General features: G+C 58.6%; 1 protein-coding gene across 1 annotated transcript; it reads left to right on the top strand.

Moving 5' to 3' along the window:
- The first annotated feature begins 2800 nt into the window (after positions 1–2800).
- GGT1 (gamma-glutamyltransferase 1) lies at positions 2801–16628 on the top strand. Its single transcript, XM_045887219.3, has 14 exons — positions 2801–3182; positions 5041–5223; positions 5713–5889; positions 6499–6629; positions 6752–6838; positions 9784–9976; positions 10311–10468; positions 11472–11621; positions 12138–12274; positions 15069–15256; positions 15466–15593; positions 15690–15802; positions 15875–15988; positions 16318–16628. The coding sequence occupies exons 3-14, from the start codon at positions 5726–5728 to the stop codon at positions 16462–16464; spliced, it is 1710 nt and encodes a 569-aa protein (XP_045743175.1). The 5' UTR covers positions 2801–3182; positions 5041–5223; positions 5713–5725; the 3' UTR covers positions 16465–16628.
- Positions 16629–17223: the final 595 nt, after the last annotated feature.

The raw sequence follows: 17223 nt of genomic DNA, 5'->3' as shown, positions 1-17223 counted from the left end.
ACGACACCCCGAAAGTGGACTTTTGGAATTAAGAGGGAGGAGAGCAGCACGGAAAAACTGAGGCCCAGGAGGATCTGGTAGCCTGGAGCGAGGGAGCTGTGACAGGGGCTGAGGTACTGTGTCCTCTGGCCATGCTTTGCCCCTCCCCGGGCTCCGGGTTGCGGCTGTGATGGGGCGCAGGGCAGACTTAGTTGTGCAAGGGGTCATTGCACAACTCTGGGGGGCGCCCACCACCTTGTGGTCATCGCAGGCATGTAGAGCTATTTCGACAGGCTTAGTGGTTGTCAAGCACTGGGGGAGGGAGATTTTTCTAATTCCCCACCTTGTGCCACCAGGGTGGGCAACGAGGGAGATAGATCCCAACCCCCCTGGGTAACGGTAAGCTTTCCCTTGGGGTTAGGGTTAGTGTGGGCAGGGCTCAGGAAGACGCCAAGAGCTATGTTCTCATGCCTGGTCGGGGGTGGGGGTGACTCCTCCCTGCGGGTCTGGAGGTGTTAGGGCCAGCCGTGTGGGTTCTGGGCTCACCTGCAGGTCCCCATGTCTCCCCCAACCCGCGGCCAGCTGACGCGTGAGTTGCTTCAACCTAAGCCTTGGTTTCCTATCTGTGAATGAGTCTGGGGTTGTGCCCCAGTTTCACCCCTGGGGCTCTGAGGTTGTGGTGACATAGTCCTCAAGCTGGGTTGGAGGTTTAACAGAGAAACTTCAGGCTTCCTCATGCTTCCCTCTCTGAGATTCCCACCCCTCCCCAAGCTACTCCACTCAGCCTAGATTCAGCGTGTGTGTGTGTGTGTGTGTGTGTGTGTGTTGGGAGGGGGTGGTGCTGATGATTAAAGTCAGTAGCTCTGGTGGGTGAGGCTTTTATATTCCTGGGGACGGGGAGCTTACTATCTTATGTGCCTAGGACAGGAACCATGGGGCCTGGAGGAGACTTTTCAGGCCAGCCCCTGCAGTCTTTTCTGGGGTGACATGGTTTCCCCAGACCAACACCCCTCAGGTCCCCTCTCAGTGTGTAGGGGTTGGGGGGCCTGACCAGAATAGAATGTGACACACTCAACATGTGAGGAAGGTTCTTTGTTCTGTAAATCATGCCTTTGGGTTTTTGTTTTGTTTTGTTTTTAAGATTTTATTTATTCATTTGAGAGAGAGAGAGAGAGAGAGAGAAAACACAAGGCTGGAGGGGCAGAGGGACAAGCAGACTTCCTGCTGAGCAGAGGAGCTCCATGCAGGCTCCATCCCAGGACCTGGAGATCATAACCTGAGCTGAAGTCAGACACTTAACCGAGTGAGCCACCTGGGCGCCCCCATCATGCCTTTGTTGACACAGCTTTTAATGAGACCCCTTTCCTCTTCACTCCCCTCCCTGGAACCTTCAGCTGCTGCTGGGCTTTGTGCCCCTGGGCAGCTTCCCCCTCCCCAGCTTGCCCCAGGCCAGGGATTTCCTGTTGGGACCACCTGGGGGTTTGGGCCACCCTCTGCCCACTCACACATTCTTCGTACCCTCCACTGCTGGAGATATGTCTATGTCTTACGCCTTCCCAGGCAGGGAGACAATTGCTGAGCAGGCTCAGGCTAGGGGCAGCCCCATGTCTTTCCACTATAGACCCCTCCCAGCCGACTGCCCTGCAGTGCAAATCCCCTGACATCCTGGCTGGTGTCTAGCCCTCAGGGAAGAGCCATGGGCCTTGGTCCCTGGATCCTGGCCTGTCCATCTTCTCAGTCATCCTGGTCTGCAGGTGATGTCCCGGGAAAAAGCTTAGTCATAGCACCACCATCCTGGGGCCATGGAGGATTTACGTAGAAATGCATTTTTTAGTGGATTTCGTCCCAAGCTTGCTCAAGAGCAGTGGGTGAGAGGACAAGACTTGTTTTGATTGTGTGACCCAGGATGGGCAGCAATACCTGGTCCGCTTCTGTCTCTCTACCTGCTTATCAGCTGGCACAGCCTTGTAGGGTGGTCATAGATTAGATATTCCAGATGGTGACTGTGGGGGCTCCCAGGCAGCCTAGACACAGATGGTTGGGAGCCAGGGAAGGAGCCGTGACTCAGGGAGGGGCTCAACCTTATTCTTGGCAGATGGAAGCCAAAGGGGAATGGGAAGCAGGGTCCAAGGTCTCCTGGACTGGGCATGCACTTGTTCCTGGCTCAAGCTCTCCTTGTTGGGCTGGTAGGGACATGCAGCAACTTGGGGGCCGGTATGGGGTGGCCTGCTATGTATTGCTGGGCTCTGTGACTTGGACCAGCTCTGGCCCTGTCTGGGCCCTGCCTTTCCAGGCTGCTCAGGTGGTTTCTTGGGCCTGAGGTGCTAACATTCCTGCATAGGCAGTGGAACTGGTCTGGACTCGAGGCCCCAGGCTATGTTTCAGGAAGTCACCCTTGGCATCTGCCTGAGTGGTGTGGTAAAGGCTCTCAGGTCCTGGTTCTGGACATCATGTTTGGCCCTGGGGTTCAGATGCTCTGAACAGGGACAGGGTGAGCCAGGAGGGTACCCAGCCTAGGGCTTGCTGGTGGGGTGCTTGCCAGTGGACTCTGCCCTTTGAGGGGAACCGAGGCCAAGAGAGGGGGACCCTCTGCCTCTGTCACTGCACCTCTCCTTCCCTGCTGGGGCCATACTCCTCACCTCCTGCCATTGCCAGGGCAACCCCAAGAGTCACTGCTCTTATAGCATTTCCCATCTCCTGCCCAGGGCCCTCCCAGGACTGCGTGAACTTTAGTCACTTAGTGACAGGCCGAGTCACTGCGCCTCCCTGCTGCCTTGACGTCAGACTCTGGGGCTGTCCTCCCTGCCAGGCTGGATCTTTTAGAGGACAGCCTGTTCTCCACCCCACTCCGATACCTTCAACTGCTCCATGAGGTGGCTGGGTGTCACCCGGCCAACCGCTTGCCCGCTCTGGGACTCGGTGAGCAGGAGAGTTCCTCTGCCCTCTCCTGCCCCTTTCCTGCCTCTGTTCCTCCTCGGAGGTGCCCTCCCTCGGATCCCAATCCCAGTTCAGAGGCCCCCTGAGGAGCTCTGCAGGGGCTGCAGGCGTGGCTCTGGGCCACTCCTGGGAGTGTGGGGGGGGTGGAGGGCCAGCCGGAGCTGTGGCCCAGACTTTCCCAGGCAGACAGATCTGGCTGTGTCCCAGCCCAGAACTTCTTCTGAGGACAGGAGCTTTCTTGGGCCCCTGCCAACCCCAGGCCTCAGGTAAGCCCCCCTGGGTCATGAGGAGTGGGGTGGGGGTTTGAGGCCAAGCGCTGTGCCCGACCTATTCTCTGGCCTCAGTTTCCCCTCCTGACACCGATTTGGGTGAGAGCCAGGCCTCTGGGCTTGGACATTATTTTAATAAGTCTTTGAGAAAAACGTGGGGTGTGGGAGGGGGGTGGGAAACGGAAGCCCAGTCCCCCGCAGGGTGTCTTCCGCAGGGCAGGGGACGTCTGCCTGCAGGGCCTGGGCTAGGCCTCCCTGCTGCCCTGCCCAGGGAGGAGAGGATGGGGGTCGGTGCTGTCCACCCCTCTCCATACTCCCTGGCAATCTGAGCCTTGCTGGGTGCCCCCTGGCCCTCTGGAAGCCCACCTGAGCCCTGGGGTGGATGGATGGATGGATAGAGAGATGGATGGACAGGGGAGACTGGAGTACAGACCACAAGAGGTCATGGCTGGACACTACAAGGGCCCAGGGGGAGGGGAGAGAGGAGGGCCCTGAACGGGGTCTTGGCTCACAGCCCCAAGCCCAGGAAAAATGAGGCAATGCCCCCAAGGTGCCTGGTGGATGGGACTGGAGGGCCTTCTTGGCGGGTGTGGCTGTGCCCATGCTGAGAAGGGGGTCATGGCCTCTGTCCTACCCCACCCACTCCCACCACGTGTGGTGGGAAAGTTCTGTGTTCCTGGCCCAGGTCCTAAGGTCCCTTGGACCTCCCAGCGCGGTTATCTCCACGAGGAATCCTTAACCCTGACCCAGCCTCCAGGGTTCTCAGGCCTGCCGGAGGGCAGAGGGCATAGACTGTCCCCTGGAGCAGTGGCAGGGGGAAGGGCCTGGTTGGCACTTTGGAGAGAGCCTTCTGCTGCTTTTCGGAGGATTGAGGAGCCGGTGATGCTGACGGGAGGGAGGGCGGGGAGGAGGCTTTTCAGGAGTCCCGCCAGAAAGGCTGGTGCCTGGATTCAGTCAGGGTGGGGAGGAGAACCTGGCTTGAATCCTCCTGGGGATGGAGGGTAGTGTCTGCCATGCAGCTGCCCACTGAGCCTGGGAGGGGAAAGCCCTTTCTTGCTGGCTGGCTTCTGGAAGTCCCCGACATGGGGTGGGACTCCATTCCTAGACCATTTCTGGGACACCGTGTCTGGCCCTGGAGCTCAGGCCCTCTGAATAGAGACAGGGTGAATCAGAGGGAGTCGCAGCCTGGGGCTTATCGGCAGACACCCCCCCTTTGGAGGTAACTGAGATTACCTCTGTCACCACACCTCTCCTTCCTTGCGGGGGTCACACCCCTCGCCTACTGCCAACACCGCAAGGACCCAAAAGCTCGCCGCTGTCTCTCCCTGCACAGCCCGGCAAGGAGTCAGCAGGGCAACAGTGAGCAGGAAGCTGATCAGCTTCCTCCTGCCCTAGCTATAGGCCTCCAGGGCATCACCCTGGTAGCCGATGACCATTACAGCCAAGTCCCCTAGCACTCCAGCCTTTCCAATTTACTTAACCTCCGCAACATCCCCCTGCAGGATGCCTCTGTCATTCACGCTGGGCAGGTGGTCAGTGACGTGCCCAAGACCCCACATCAGATGAGGGGCAAGACTCAGATGGGATGAGCTGGCTCCAGGGCCTGCATGCCCCATCCCCTTGGCCCGGCACACGTGGGCTTCACCACTTTGTCACATGACGCTCACACCACTGAACCCGGGCCTCGCTCTGGGCAAACCCTCTCTCGGCAGTGCCTGGAGACCTCCCTCAAACGTGGGAGCGGCTGACAGCCTCCTCTTCGGCTCCAGAGTTCATCTGGAGGCAGAGGAACCTCACAGAGCTCCCGGGGGAGGGCTGACTCGGCCTGTTTCAGGTACACTGTCTCAATTTTCAGGAGAACAAGGGGGCTGTGTGGTCGCGGTGTCTCTCTGGAGCAGACTCTGTGGTCGTGGGTGCCTGCAGTGTGTGAGGGAGACCCCAGTTATCTCATCAGCTGCTTCAGCCAACCTCCCCCCCCACCCCAGCTTTGGTGGCTACCCCTGCAGGCAAGGCGTGGGGCTCCCATCTGCTGAGAAAGGTAGGTCCCTGCCCTGTGGCAGCTCATCTGACGATTGGAGGAGACATGGCTGTCTGCTCTCTGAACCCCACAGTCTGTGGCAGGCCACTCTGGGGGGCCCATGGATGGTGCATGGCTCTGGGCTGAGGTGGGGGTCACAGAAGGAATCGGACCAGGCTTGTCCCTCGTGGATTTCCCTGCTTGGCAGTGACTCCCACTGTAGGAGATAGACAAGGCCCGGCCGAAGCAGGGGCACGTGGAATCTGGGGGGCTCCCTGGAGAGGTTTCTGTTGGAGATGGGGTCTTTACTGGAATGGGGCCTTGAGGATAAGCAGCGAGATTTGGAAGGGCAGAGAATGGCGTGAGCAAAAGTCCAGGGGCTGGAAGGAGGCACAGGGACATGTTTCTGAGGCTTGATTTTGGGCTGTGCCCTGTGAAGGTGAGGGTCAGGATGTGCCCAAAGGCAGTCCCCTGACCCTGTTAACCTCCACCCCCTTCCCCCACCACCAGGGCCCGCAGAGCCATGAAGAGGCGGCATGTGTTCCTGGCCCTGCTGGCCGTGGTCCTAGTGTTCTTCCTCATCATTGGCCTATGCCTTTGGCTGCCCTCAGCTTCCAAGCCACACAACCATGTCTACGCCAGGGCGGCCGTGGCTGCAGATGCCAAGCATTGCTCGGAGATCGGGAGGTGAGTGGGCAGGGCGTGGGAACACAGGAGGACCACTGCAAGTGGATCTGGGCAAGACCCTCATCCCTCTGAGACTCAGTTTCCCCACCTGTCCATGAGCTACCCAGACAAGGAGTGTCTGATGCATGTGGAGCTGCCTGTCCTTGGAACTTCTCCGCAGCCTCTGGTCAGGGCAGAAGGGGACACTAACTCCAAGAGCAGGGTGCAGGTTTCCCAGTGCTCTGCTGGGCCCCTTTTCTCAGACCTAAGGATCTCTGTCTCTTTGGATAAACTGCTGTTTTATGCTATTTTGGACCCCTGTCTCACATTATCTACAAAGATCAGGTCCCCCTTAGAGACTTAAACAGAAAAAAAAAGTTACTGATAAAAGTAACAATTTTCCAATTTTCTTTCTATTATAAAAGTCATGTACATCTGTCTGCTTGAAAAGGAAGAACATACAAGCCCACTGGCTTTAAACTTATATGTAAAACCCCAGAAGTATGGGCTCTTCTTCCATCCTCCTTTGGGCAGTGTGGCCCGGCAGGGTGGAGGTGAGTGGCAGGGTGCCCGTGTTGGGGGGGTTGGGGAGCCTTTAGGTGCTCACTCCCTGCCACATGCCACGGGTAGGGACGTGCTGAGGGAAGGCGGCTCGGCGGTGGATGCTGCCATCTCAGCCCTTCTGTGTGTGGGGCTCATGAACGTCCACAGCATGGGCATTGGGGGCGGCCTGTTCCTCACCATCTACAACAGCACCACACGTGAGTGCCCCCGGGGAGCTGGACTTGGGCTGGGGGCAGGCAGAGCTGGGCGGCCCCTGGGCTCACACCTGGGGTGAGGGGGTTGGTGCTGGTCCGGACTGCCCACCTGCTTCTGCTTCCAGGAAAAGTTGAGATCATCAATGCCCGCGAGGTGGCCCCGGGGCTGGCCTCTAATGACATGTTTAACACCTCGGAGCAGTCACAGGAAGGTGAGGTGTAAGCTCAGGGTGTGGGTGCAGAGCTGGGCTGAGCTGCTGGGAAGGCATGGGCATCTGGGGCTGGGGACAGCTCTGGCTGAGCTGATGCCTACCCTTCTCAGCCTTTCCTGGCCCCACAACAACCTTCCATAATGAACAGTCAAGACCATCATCACAGAGGGAAAAGAGACAGAGCTTCCGTTATTTCTGCTCAGGTCCCTCCAGAGCCACCCCGTGTTAGTACATGGAGAGAATAATTATTTCAACAGCTCGCACATACCGGGGGTCACTGGGGCCAGCACTCTGCTCAGTCCTTTTCACCAATGAGCCCCTTGAATCCTCCCTGTATGCCTGGGAGTCCGGGGAAGCGCTGTGTTGATTCTCATTTTACAGGTCCAGAGAGGTCATGCAAACCAACTGAGGTCACACAGCTGGATGGTGCTGAGGCCAAAATTGAACCCAGGCTGTCGAAACCCTGAGTTTTTCAAAGGCATCTAAGTCATTCATTTATTCGTTCATTTGTGGGGCTAGCTCTTGAGAGGCAGCAGAGTCTTTTTTTAACAAGGTCTTATGCAGAGAAGAGGCCCCCAATCTCCCCATGCAGCTGAGGGGAAGCCAGTGGCCACCAGGGCGTGCTGTTCCCAAGGACCCGAATGGATTGCAGGGTAGGAGTTTGGAGGCAGGAAGTTCCGGCTGTTGACCTTAACAGATCTGATCTCTAACGACAGCCTCTGGGCGGGGCCCTGTGAGTAGCCCAGCCCTCTTAGCATCCTCTCCAACCTACAGAATCTCCGAATTCTTACATCCATTGGGAAACTCCAAATGGATAGAATTGAAATCATTCAGTGTGATTGCTGGAGTCTTAGACTTAGCACCTTAGGGACGCTTGGGATTCATTTATTTAAGCAGGACTTATTGGGCACCTCTTAAAATGCCAGGGGCTGTCGCGCAAGCCAGGGGACAAAGCAAGGGCAACAGGTGTGGCCCAGTCAAGCCAGGATAGCAGAGGCGGGAAGAGCCGGAAGGCATGCGATTCACCAAGTACAGCCTGCTCAGGGAGGGTGTGTCTAAGCAAAGACCCGGAGGCTGGAGTGGAGTGAGGGGTGTGCAGGTGTCTGGGGGCAGAGCAAATGGCCCACGTGGGAACCAGTGAGGCTGCAGTGGGTGACCCCAGGGTCAGAATGGTTCAGGTGGTGTCAGACCTCATGGATCATTGCGAAGACCCTGCCTCTTGTCTGAGAGAAGTGGCAGTGTCCCCTGGGGTGTTTGTGGGGGTGGATCTAGGCCTAGGTAGGACAGAACCCCTTGGGCTGCCGCAGAAGGGTCAGGGAGCAAGCTGCCTGCCCGTCAGGTGACCTGTCAGGAGGTCACCACGATAATCAGGGAGAGAAGAGGGTTTGGGGAGGCGGTTGGTACTCAACATACTTAGAAGGTGGAGCCTGTGCATCTGCTGATGGGTTAGGTGGGACACATACGCCAAGTGTCCTGGATGACTGGTCTTTGATCTGTATCTGGAAGGATGGGGTGCCCCTAAGAGAGAACGGCAAGGCTTCAGGGGACTGGGTTTGGGTGACAGGCAGGAGTCGAGTGTGTTAAGTTTGAGATGCCTTTTTGGCACGGGCAGGTGCATCCTCAGATCTGACCCTTAGAGGAGCAGGCCGGGCCAGAGAGTACATTTGGAGTTGTCGGCACATAAATGGAACTTGAAGCTCTGATCTGGGGGAGTAGACAGAGGAGGCTCTAGGAGAGCCTGGCAGGTGGGATGCAGAGGCGACCCGGGAGGAGTGAAGGGTTGGGTAAAGTGAAGTTAGGAGGGGACCCTGGTCTGCCAGTATGGGGGTCACTGGTGACCTTGGCGAGCAGGGTGGTATGAGACCTGATTGGCCCAAGTTCAGGGCAGCATTTATTTAAGGTGGGGGGAATTATGGGCTGGGTGTCAGACCTTCTGAGATGTGCAGACATGCAGATCCTAACAACCTGGCTCTCGTGCCCAACTTCATGTTGCTATGAACCTAGAAGCTGCCTAGTCTGGGAGTAGCTGAAATGGCCCTGGTCATCCAGGGTGAAAGCAAGAGGGTGTCTAGGAGCAAGGGCCGTGGCTGTACCTTTCTGCATCAGTGTCCAGCTTAGGGCATGGTGGGCGGTGGGGGTAGATGGGAATCAGGGTCCATGGGTGTTTCCAATGGAACTGTGGGTTCCTCTAAAGTCAACTGGAAGAGACAAGCTCTTTGTGGTCAGATGGGGAAACTGAGGCCCAGAGAGGGTACAGGGCAAGGGTTTGGGTTCAGGTCCTGGTTGTTGTTGTTGTTTTTAAGATTTTATTTATATGACAGAGCGAGAGCGAGCACACAAGCAGGGGGAGCAGGAGAGGGAGATGCAGGATCCCTGTTGAGCAGGGAGCCCGATGTGGGGCTCGATCCCAACCCTAGCTGAAGGCAGCCTCTTAACCAACTGACCCACCCAGGGGCCCCTTAGGTCCTGGTTCTGGGACAGTAGAAGGGAGGAAGGGGGAGGTCTTGCCTTGGCACTGGCTCAGTGTCGAGGGTGGCCCGGGCTTGCACTGGGGACTTTGGTGGGTTCTGGTGGACCCCTTGAGCCTGTGGGCGAGGAGGCTCAGACTGAGAGGTGGCAGGGGTCTGGCTTCCCCACCGTCTTGGTGCGCAGCTGTGGGCCTGACACAGGATTTCAAACCTGGTGGCCCCTGCAGAGGCAGACATCTAGTCCTGGGACTGCAGAACCCAGCACAGGAGGCGCCTCTCCCCCCTGTGGCCTCCCTCACGTGTCCCAAGCCAGTCTACACCCTTGCCTGCCAAGTCCAGATATGACAACTCCCATTTCTTTCTGAAACCTCACTAATCCCATGTGGGGACTGTGCCTAGGTTGTGGCCTGAGAGAGCATCCCTCCCGATGTCCCCGGCCCGGAGCCACTAATTGTGTGTGTCCCTGTCCCTGTGCAGGGGGCCTGTCAGTGGCGGTTCCCGGTGAGATCCGCGGCTATGAGCTGGCCCACCAGCGGCACGGGCGGCTGCCCTGGGCTCGCCTCTTCCAGCCCAGCATCCAGCTGGCCCGCCAGGGCTTCGCCGTGGGGAAGGGCTTGGCAGCAGCCCTGGAGAAAAGCCAGGCCGTCATCGAGCGGCAGCCTGCGCTGTGGTATGTCTGTGGGGGTTGGCCTGCCCTGGGCCACAGGCTGGGCAGACGTGGCCCAAGGTCCCTGCAGGCTGTGAATGACTGGCAGAGTGCTTTCAGGAACGTGTGCTGAAAGAACCCTTCCCAGTGTGTGTGGGATCACATTCTGAGCCTGGTGCCCGGGGTCCCAGGCTTGTGTGTCCTGAGTGGCAGGGGCTCTAGGAGGCATGGGCTGGACACCAGAGGATGAGGGCCACCCGCCTGTGGACAGGTGCTCACTGTCCTTTGATCTCCTGTGTGGTTGGGTGGGGCCGAATCTGCCCCGCCTGCCGGCCTCACAGGAGCCTCTCTGCCCCAGCGAGGTGTTCTGCCGGGATGGGAAGGTGCTGCGGGAGGGGGACAGAGTGATCATGCCGCGGTTGGCCGACACGTACGAGACGCTGGCCTTGGAGGGAGCCCAGGCCTTCTACAACGGAAGCCTCACAGCCCAGATTATCAAGGACATCCGGGCTGCTGGTGAGTGGGCAACCTCAGGGGCCCCAGAGAAGGAACCCTGAGCCAGAGCTGAGAGGCCTTAGGTCCTCTGGTCCTGCCTGGCCCGGGCACTGGGCCCTCAGGCAGCATCTGGCGGGGGAGGGGGAGGCAAAGGATACATCTGCAGTCAGTGACAGTCCACATGGATCTACAGATCTTGGTTAGGTCAAAACTGAGAGATCAGTGCAGTTCAGGAGAGAAAGTTCTCGGTGGATAAATGCAGGCCTAGGCAGGAGCTCGGGCTGAGGGAGCATTGAAATGCAGATCTGGGAGGACTTCCCAGAGGAGGTGGTACTTGAGCTACAGATGAGGCTGGAGAGAGGAAGAGCATTTCTGGCAGATGAAATAGGCTAAGGCCCAGAGAGAGTGAGCTATAATTATCCCTGAGGGTCACAGCAGATGAGGGTGGGCTTGGTGGGCTTGGTGAGAGAGGCCTTGGAGGGGCTGCAAGCCGGGACAGGTTCTGATGAATTTCAGCCAGGCAACCTTCTGCAGCCTCTCTGTCCCCAGCTGTGGATTTCTTCAAACTGTTATTTTGGTCCAAGACACGGAAGAGGGTGATTAGCATGTTGACCTTTAGCACTGACGCAGGAAATTAGCCTATAAATACCTGGTCTGTCTGGAGCCTGTTCCCTGGAGAATTAAGAGCCTCCTTTCACCCACCCGTTCGTCTCTGGAGGAGAGGGACTGGGCGGGGGGAGATGGGAGCAGATACTTCCCACTTGGAGAAGACTCTCTGGCCGCCAGGAGGAGAGAAGGCAGACCTGGAGGCCAGTGGGGCAGACAAGTGGAGGGCAGCTGGCCTGAGCCTGGCAGTGGGGAGGTGGCATCTTCAGGGAGCACAGAGGGATTGGGGGGTGGGGCCATGGGGAGGTGGAGGGGCGGGGACCCGCAAGGTGGGCAGGGCTTTCAGTTGGATGGTCTTGTCCTCCCCTCAGATGTGGGGCCCCATCCCCATGTCCACCCACTGAGCTGCTCTTTGCAGGGGGCATTATGACCGCCAAGGACCTGAACAACTACCGTGCTGAGCTGATAGAGAACCCACTGAACGTCAGCCTTGGGGACGCCCATCTCTACGTGCCCAGCGCCCCACTCAGTGGGCCGGTGCTTGCTCTTATCCTCAACATCCTCAAGGGTGAGCTGTCCCACCATGACCCTGCAAGAGGCAGAGCAAAGTGACCAGGGCTGTGGGGGGCGATGGTCAGGGGCTGGAGGAGGGGGAGGAGTGGTCGGGAGGTAAAAAGGTTTGGAGCGGTGTCCTGGGGTAGGAACAGCTCCTGCAAGGGCTTAGGGGTGACAGGGTCTGTCTGACTTGCCCAGTTACTCAATGCTGGAAGTTCACAGCTCGGGGGCCCTAGTCCAGAGGATGCGTCTGGCAAATCTAAGTGATCTTCTGGGACTGGGTAAGACTGGGTAGCCCTTCCGGCTGGACGTTTGAGGCCCAGACCCAGAGGTCTCTTGCCTCATTCCATCCTTACATTCCTCCAAAGTGTCCACTGGTAGTTATTAAATGTTCCCCTTCTCAAGCTGGGCCAAGCGAAGCGATTAGGGAGGTGTGAGCCTACCCCGGGGGCACCCAGCTGTCTTGGCCGAGCTGGGGTGTCCCAAGGCCCCCAGGACTGCCAACGTGTCCCCATCTCTGCTCAACCAGGGTACAACTTCTCCCGGGCGAGTGTGGAGACACCGGAGCAGAAGGGTCTGACCTACCACCGCATTGTGGAGGCCTTCCGGTTCGCCTATGCCAAGAGGACCCTGCTTGGGGACCCCAAGTTTGTCAATGTGATGGCGGTAAGAGGCAGGCGCTGGCCCGTGATGGGTGGGGGGGCCTGCCGTGGAGGTGCCAGGATGGCTCCCTGGGGCCACCCCAGCCTCACACATGCTTAGTTAATCCATTCCTACCACCAACTTTGGTGGTGGGCCCTCCGTGTGCTGGGGTGGACTGGTGACCCCGAGTTCGGCCCTCTGCCACAGGGAGCTCACAGTGTGACAGACTCGACAATGAGTGATTAGTGCCCCCTACCCCTGGCCACACTCCCACCTTGGGGGCTGTACCCTTGGCCTGGGAGGTTTGGGAGTGTTCAGTGCTGAGGTGAGGAATCCATGGCGGGGCCTTGCAACCCTCAAGGGTAATGAGGAGGATGGGGGAGGGAGGGGGTGGTGGACTGGGTGGCAGAGGCCTCGGCCACCGGCTTGCTGGTCACACCTGGGACCTAACGCTTCCCTGATCCCCACCCAGGCCCTGCACAGCCTGACCCACTCACGGCCAGATGCCCCAGCTCCAGGCTGGGCCTTCACTGAGACTCCCGTCATGGCCCCCCTTACCTACTTGGATCCCCCATCCCGGGGCAGACCCGCAGACCCCCTCACACGGACCTGTGCCTCTCAGCTGCCCCTCTGCTCTCCTGGATCTCTTTTCTTTCCCGAGGACCATTTCATAGTACTCCCCACTGCAGCCGTGACTTGGGGTCCCGTACCCCTGGAGCCACTCCCCCTCCGCCCTCCCTCCTGGCTGAGGCTAGCCCCTCTGCTCAAGCACTTGCCGACTCAGCATGCCCCTCTCACAGCACTGCCCTGCAGTGGCGGATCATTCCCGAGAGAGAGGCATATCCTTGTCCCTTCAGAGCCCCCAGCTGCTGCCCCCATTCCTCTGCTTCCACTCAGAGCACACTGGGCCGCTCCATCCCTTTCTCACGCCCTCTCCCATCAGGTTCTGCCCTCCTCACTCCACATTCCCCCTGCCAGGACCCCTTACTCCACCCCCGGAGTCCAGCCTCAGTTTCCCCATTCGGCCCCCCTCAGCAGCATCTCATGCAGTTCAGTTTGCCACCTCCTTTCCTCAGCTTTTCATTTTGCAAAGTTGTGGACATTTTGCCACATTCCCTCCCTCTCTCCCTGCCTCCATCCACCCCTTTATCGATATGCATGTGTTTTTTCGCGTATCAGATGGTCAGTCCCCGATATCATACTTTGGGTCATAGCTCCTAAGACAGGACTCCTACATACTGCCATCAAGAGGACCTGGCCTGTTAGACACCTGTGTTCCCGAGGGTCCCAGGCTTGTTTAGGTCCCGAGCCCATCAGACTCAACCCTTGTTGTTCTGTCCCTCCAGTCTCTGAACCTACAATAGACCTCTTGGCTGTTTTGCTGATTTTTATTATTTTTTTATTTTTATTTTTTTAAGATTTTATTTATTTATTTGACAGAGAGAGACACAGCGAGAGAGGGAACACAGGGGGAGTGGGAGAAGGAGAGGGAGAAGCAGGCTTCCCGCGGAGCAGGGAGCCCGATGCGGGGCTCGATCCCAGGACCCTGGGATCATGACCTGAGCCGAAGGCAGACGCTTAACGACTGAGCCACCCAGGTGCCCTGTTTTGCTGATTTTTAAAGCCCAGGGCAGTCATGTTGCAGAACCATCCCACATCCTGGATTTGACTTTCTGTTTTCTTGGGAGTGATTCAGGCTGAACATTTTCCCTGTGGGGGTGTTGCTGGAAAATTCTGGAGGCATTTCCTTTGCTCAGTCCCCAGGGGCTTTCCTTGCTGGCTCCTATGTCATCTCCTCTCCTCTTTGTCTGTCCTCACCGCCGTGGGGACCCTGTTCAGGCTCACAGCTTTAAGCAGCCACCAGAAGCTAGTGGCTCCATGTTTATCCCTCAGCCGGGTCTTGCCTGTCAACTCCACACACATAGATCCATCACCCACCTGAAACAGGGCACCTGTTCAGATTTAAGCTCCCGACTGTCCCCTTCACTGACCCTTCTGCAGTGTTTACCTCCCCAGTTCAATGGCCGCTCTGGACGGAAGACTTCGGGGCCATTGTTTCTCTCCCATCTGGGTCAGCCACCATCTGTCACTTGGTTGATGCCATAGCCTCCCAGTTGGGTTCTACGCTACACCCCCCCACAGCTGCCAGAGAGGTCCTGTGAACTACCGGTGCACCCCTTCCTCTGTCCTAGGCCCAGGTGGCTCAAAGCAAAAGCCAGACTCCTTATAGGGCCTATGAAGACTTACGGGATAACCCCCTGCTAACATCTTCCACCACTTCTCTCTTTGACCCTATTCACCCTCTGCCCGTCACTCACAGGCCTGCCTCAGGGCCTTTGCATTTACCACCAGACCTCATTCAGGCCTCTTTTCAGCTGTCACCTCCTCTGAGAAGCCCTCCCTGACCACCTCGCCCCCACCTCATCCCTCTCCATCCCCTTTACCTGGCTTGTTCTTTCCAGCATGTCCCTGCCTGCCTTTGTCTTCTCTGCTAGGAGGGCAGGGACCTGTGTGTCTGTTCCCTGTTGATCCAAGCATGCAACACAAGCTCCATGGATGAATGAATGATTGAATGCGGCAAGAGTGGGGGCTTGTGGGTGGACAGACAAATACTAAGAGTTGCTGGACTGCAACTCCAACAGCCGTTGCAGAGGCAAAGGCTGGAAAGGGGATCAGACGGGCCACGTGAGGTTGGGGGTGCAGGAGTGTTGTGGTCAGGGCCATGTCGGGGGGCTTCCCAAGAGCTGCTCGCACAAGCCTGTGCCCCCTCCCCCTCCTCCCCCCCCACCTCCTCAGGCCAGCTCTGGGGTCTCGGCAGGTGGTCCGCAACATGAGCTCCGAGTTCTTTGCCGCTCAGCTCCGGGCCCGGATCTCTGACAACACCACTCACCCGACCTCCTACTATGAGCCTGAGTTCTACACGCCTGATGATGGTGGCACTGCTCACCTGTCCGTGGTTGCAGAGGACGGCAGCGCTGTGTCGGCCACCAGCACCATCAACCTCTAGTAGGGGCTGCCAGGTGGCCCTGGGTGGGCCAGGGGCTGCTTGCATCTCCCAGATGGGAGCTCCATCAACCCCTTTCATGGGGGGGAGACCGAGGCACTGGACCTTGGTAGAGCACCTGCCCCCAGCCTCACTGGGGTCAAGCTGGAGAGCTTTGGTGGGTGGGGTGGGGCTGGGTCTGGCATAGCTGTCTGATCCAGCTGGTCTACAGCTTTGGTTCCAAGGTACGATCACGGGTCAGCGGGATCCTATTCAATGATGAGATGGATGACTTCAGCTCCCCCAACATCACCAACCAGTTTGGGGTGCCCCCCTCACCAGCCAACTTCATCGAACCAGGTGTGGGGCGGGGGGCTCAGGCGGGGAGAGGGCTGGTGTCCTGGGCAGGCAGCTGACCGGCATCTCTGTCCCTGCCCACCCATCTGGTGACCACAGGGAAGCAGCCGCTCTCATCCATGTGTCCGGCGATCATCGTGGGCCAGGATGGCCAGGTCCGCATGGTGGTGGGTGCCTCTGGGGGCACACATATCACCACGGCCACCGCGCTGGTATGTGCCACCTACTTGTCCCCCCCAGCCCCTGCCCCTGGGCCACACTGACCCCTTCCCCTCCACCCCCAGGCCATCATCCATAACCTGTGGTTTGGCTATGATGTGAAACGGGCAGTAGAGGAACCCCGGCTGCACAACCAGCTTCTGCCCAACACCACGACGCTGGAGAGAGGCATTGACCAGGTGGGGCAGAGCCAAGGAAACTGAGTCACAAGGGGAGGGTCACAGGGTGTCCTAGGATGGAGGCCTGGATCTCCTGAGTCATCATAGACCACAGCCTCTGCCTGGGGCAGATGACCTTCACATCCACTGCCTGGGCCATCTTGAACCCCTGTGAGATGGGGGTCAGACCACCTGCTCCAGGGAGACCCAATAGGCCCAGTTGCCCCCAGCTTGTTGTTCCTGGCCACTGGGCTGGAAATGGCACCTCCTGTGCAGTTCAGCGTGGGTCTGTGTGGTTCCGATGGCATCGTGGGCCCTGCTGAGGCCTCTCTCTCCCCTCCCACCCCCAGGCGGTGACTGCAGCTCTGAAGACCCGGCACCACGACACTGAGGTCACGTCCACCTTCATCGCTGTGGTGCAGGCCATTGTCCACACGGCCGGTGGCTGGGCAGCTGCCTCAGACTCCAGGAAAGGCGGGGAGCCTGCTGGCTACTGAGTGCTCAGGGCAGGCAAGGCTTACTGGCAACCTAGGGATGAGATGCCTGCTGGGGCCAGAGTGGGACCTTGAGGGATTTGCTTCCCCTGTGAGTGACAAAGCAGTGCAATAAATGGGGCTCGCAGCGTGAGGCTCTGGGCAGGCTTGCCAGCCCGGCTCCCATATCCCTGGGCCTCAGTATCCTATGTGTGAAATGGAGTTGTCTGGTGGGGAAGGGAGGAGTTCTCGAGAGCCCGGCGGGTGGGTGAGTGGGGACAGGGGCAACTCATACCAAGTGCTGTCCTTCCTCACCCTGAGCCCCAGGACCAGGGGGCCCAGTCGTCCCTTTTCTGGCCTGGGTAGTGGCACTTGCTAGGATCGACCACCAGGGGGCGGTGCGGCTCTGGAGTTTTGGGGCAGTACGCCGCCGGCAGATGCTTGTACCCCAGCTACCCCGTCAGCCTGGCGGGTGTCCCCTGCTCACACCGTGGAGGACACATGGAGGTGAACCTGAGATCTGAAGAGTGGGATTGGGCAAGAGGCTGGAGCAAAACATCTTGGTCAGAGCCAGGCCTGGGGGGGTTTTCCAAGCACAAACCCAGAATGAAAACCAAGCTGTGATCAGCTCCAGAAAGAGGCCCAGTTCTCAGGAAACAGTGAACTGGGAGAGGTCCCCAGATCCCAAGGGTCAGGGCTTGGACCTGTGGGAGGCTGCATAATGCAGCCCAGAAAAAGGGGCCTGGAGGGGAGCAGTGAGACACAGCGGCCTCCCTCCTCCCC

Source organism: Mirounga angustirostris, unplaced genomic scaffold (assembly GCF_029215605.1).
Source record: "Mirounga angustirostris isolate CCGP_5_RB_7025 unplaced genomic scaffold, mMirAng1.0.hap1 SCAF_14, whole genome shotgun sequence".
NCBI classification, from domain to species: Eukaryota; Metazoa; Chordata; class Mammalia; order Carnivora; family Phocidae; genus Mirounga; species Mirounga angustirostris.
Note: the sequence above shows the minus strand (reverse complement) of the source record. Positions and strands in the feature narration are given on the sequence as shown.